Below are 3,830 nucleotides of genomic sequence, written 5' to 3'. Positions count from 1 at the left end.
AAAGATAGGTAGTGAAGCCCGTATTTCTTTATCTTAAATAGTTTTCACTTTATAAGCTTTGAAAGTTAAAAAAACTGAATTTTCAACTTCTAATATCGCAAGAACTGTTCATCCAAAGTACGGCATGTGACCCATCAAATTTCTTGGAATTTTACGTAGAATCTAAATATGCCATAATATATAGGGTGTACCATTTACAATAAGGGAATTAGCACTCAGAGGGGACTCAACATATTTCCTGTTTAAAATAAGGAATATATTTTATCACATTTTTAGATTCTACATCAAATTCCAAGACCTTTGAGGGATCGCATGCCATATTTTGGTGGGATAGTTCCCAAGTTATGAGCATTTGAAAATCTTCTATGTTTAGGTTTCCAAACGGCATAGGACCAAAACTAGTTGACATACAAGAAAATGGTTTTCACTTTTATTTTTAACTTTTCAAGGGCTATCTATTAGCATAGATTTCAATTAATTTTAAGAAAAAAATTTTTAATGTTTTGCAGATGACCCTCATATAATTTTTTTTTTTAATTGAAACTTTTATGTAAATAAATACATTTTGCTGAGTAAAGATAGGGAGTGAAGCCCGTATTTCTTTATCTTAAATAGTTTTTACTTTATAAGCTTTGAAAGTCAAAAAAACGGAATTTTCAACTTCTAATATCGCAAGAACTGTTCATCCAAAGTACGGCATGTGACCCATCAAATTTCTTGGAATTTTACGTAGAATCTAAATATGCTATAATATATAGGGTGTACCATTTAAAATAAGGGAATTAGCACTCAGAGGAGACTCAACATATTTCCTGTTTAAAATAAGGAATATATCTTATTACATTTTTAGATTCTACATCAAATTCCAAGAAATTTGAGGGGTCGCATGCCATACTTCGATGGGATAGTTTCCAAGTTATGACTATTTGAAAATTGTCCATTTTTTAAATTTCCAAACAGCATAGGACCAAAACTAGTTGAGATACAAGGAAATGGTTTTCACTTTTGTTTTTAACTTTTCAACAGCTATCGATTGGCATAGATTTTAATTAATTTTAACATTCAACATTTTTGGTGTTTTGCAGATGACCCTCATATAATTTTTTTTTAATTGAAACTTTTATGTAAATAAATACATTTTGCTGACTAAAGATAGGGAGTGAAGCCCGTATTTCTTTATCTTAAATAGTTTTCACTTTATAAGCTTTGAAAGTCAAAAAAACGGAATTTTCAACTTCTTATATCGCAAGAACTGTTCATCCAAAGTACGGCATGTGACCCATCAAATTTCTTGGAATTTTACGTAGAATCTAAATGTGCTATAATATATAGGGTGTACCATTTAAAATAAGGGAATTAGCACTCAGAGGAGACTCAACATATTTCCTGTTTAAAATAAGGAATATATCTGATCACATTTTTAGATTCTACATCAAATTCCAAGACTTTTGAGGGGTCGCATGCCATATTTTGGTGGGATAGTTTCCAAGTTATGACTATTTGAAAATTGTCTATTTTTTAAATTTCCAAACGGCATAGGACCAAAACTAGTTGACATACAAGAAAATGGTTTTCACTTTTGTTTTTAACTTTTCAAGGGCTATCTATTAGCATGGATTCCAATTAATTTTAAAAGTTAAATTTTTCAATCTTTTGCAGATGATTCATATTAATTTTTTTTTATTTAAATATTTACTGTACTTGATTATATTTTGATGAGTAGAAATAGGAAGTGAAAACCGTTTTCCTCTATCTCAAGTAGTTTGGGTTCTATAGCCTTTGAAAGTATAAAAAAAAAGGATTTTCAACTTCTGATATTGCAAAATCTGTTTAGATCTCCCTAACAATAAGCAATCGAGCAACAAGAATCTTATTTTAAACCAGTGAATCGTTATATGGACTCCTTCACCCTATATATCACATTTTAAATATAGAAGCAATTAACACAAATTTTAATTACAGGGTTTGATTCAGTTGTATATTTTTTTTTGTTTAATCGTCTTTTTTTATTTATTTTTTTAATCTCTTCTGTGGTAAAAATCTGATTGAAAAACAGGCAAAGATAAACCAAACATTTATTACAGGAAAACAATTAAAAACAAGTTAAAAGGATGAAGAAGAAAAGGGACACTACAATTAAAATAAACATTATAAGAAAATTTAAAATAAACATATATAAATAATTTTAATTCATAAATCTCCCGTGTCCTAAGTAAGGATACAGCCCTGGTTCTCGGCTCTAAACCCTGGATATTCCACGAATTTACCTGGAGAAGCTGAAACATACCCTCATTAATTATTCTAAAAAAAAAAACACTTATCCACTAACCAGTGGCAGGACCATAACCCAAATCAACCAAACTCGGCTTCTTTACAACCCAACCGGTTTCGACCGCTTCATCGGACCCATCAACGTTCATCAGTTCCTCCTCAGCTTCTTCAGCTAAATCTTCATGCTGCTCAGCTACCGATGGTCTCACTAGTTCCATCACCGGACCATTTAGTTGATGTAAATTTTCTTCCGGAAGAACACTTTTGGAAATCTATGGATGAATGGTTTAAAACTTCTCCGCTGATACATTGATTGGTGCGGACTTACCTCTGGTTTAACCACGGCTTCATTAACAGGCATCTGACGAAAACCATAATTCAGCTTATCCTCCTTTATTCTTACACTGTATCCGTGGTTGTTCGGGTGGTAAGCTATTGCTATGGAAACAGGGTCAGCTGAAGGTATGCTCGTCTTTTGGTAAGCTAGCGATAAGTCTATTGGCTTTCCTGGCTGGGTTATTAGGCATTCAATTGTCAGTAGTTTGGTTTTAGTGAAGCTTACCTGTATAGGTGTTGTTAGACGCTGAGCAGCTGCAGCTATGGTTTGGAGGTAAGTAGGTGCTGGTTTTACGATGCTCGGGCGTCTATAAGGTTAATATTTAATATATATATATTTAGGGGTTCTGGTAAGTACTCACCTGAAAATAGATGGTTTTAGTAGGGTTGACAAAGGTAAGAGGGTTGGGGGTCTCAGAAGAGGTCTTGGCCGTAAATTGAAAGGCTTTAATTGGTGACATTTGAAGCCTTGAGAAGAGACCTGAAAGGGTGAGTTGGAAAAGGTAAGAGAGACACTTGTTGTGATTGTTTACTTACGTTTTCAAAAACCACAATTGTCGCCGTAAGCACCCCGATTAGCGTTCGGTACGACATTTTTTTTTGAGGAATATTAACCGACCAGAAGTCGAAATATTTTGTTTATAGTTATGAGTAATGTTGACTTTTTTGGTGTATTATGTTTTTATAACGTGAGGTCAACGGTAGACATTGAGTTCGTTGTTCATAGGTTTGTTGAAATTTCTGTCTAAGGTATTTTCAGCTCAACGGTTATACCGGAAAAGAATGTTCACTTATTATTATAGTTATTTTAAATGGGACACCCTATATGTTATTACATTTTTTGATTCTGCGTGAAATTCTAAGAAATTTGATGGGTCACATGCCATACTTTAGATGGACAGTTCTTGAGATATCAGAAGTTAAACATTCTCTTTTTTTGACTTCTAAAGGTTATAGAGCCAAAGCGACTTAAGATAAAGAAAAATGGTTTTCACTCTCAATATTTACTCATCAGAATGTATTAAAATATATGAAATTTTTAAATAAAAAAAAAATAATACGAGAGTCATCTGCTAATCATCAAAAATTTCATTTATAAAATTAATCAAAATCTATGCCAACAGATATCCTTTGGATGGTTAAAAACAAAAGTGAAAACCATTTTCCTGTAGGTCAAATATTTTTGGCCCTACGTCGTTTGGAAATCTAAAAAAAGGCGATTT

At 32.5% G+C, this 3,830-nt stretch overlaps 1 protein-coding gene across 2 annotated transcripts; it reads right to left on the bottom strand.

Annotated features, from left to right (window-relative positions):
• Positions 1–2,045: 2,045 nt before the first annotated feature.
• LOC126743188 (uncharacterized) lies at positions 2,046–3,556 on the bottom strand. 2 transcript variants are annotated; one of them, XM_050450169.1, is made up of 6 exons: positions 3,145–3,556; positions 2,970–3,088; positions 2,834–2,915; positions 2,600–2,778; positions 2,330–2,543; positions 2,046–2,276 (listed from the first exon to the last, which is right to left on the bottom strand). In XM_050450169.1, exons 2-6 carry the CDS (start codon positions 3,066–3,068, stop codon positions 2,209–2,211), a joined length of 642 nt encoding a protein of 213 aa, XP_050306126.1. In that variant the 5' UTR covers positions 3,069–3,088; positions 3,145–3,556; the 3' UTR covers positions 2,046–2,208. The 2 variants fall into 2 exon arrangements, with proteins under 2 accessions (XP_050306126.1, XP_050306125.1); XM_050450168.1 differs by having other exon boundaries at positions 2,600–2,782; positions 3,145–3,549.
• Positions 3,557–3,830: the final 274 nt, after the last annotated feature.

This window comes from Anthonomus grandis, chromosome 12 (assembly GCF_022605725.1).
Source record: "Anthonomus grandis grandis chromosome 12, icAntGran1.3, whole genome shotgun sequence".
Lineage (NCBI taxonomy): Eukaryota > Metazoa > Arthropoda > Insecta > Coleoptera > Curculionidae > Anthonomus > Anthonomus grandis.
Note: the sequence above shows the minus strand (reverse complement) of the source record. Positions and strands in the feature narration are given on the sequence as shown.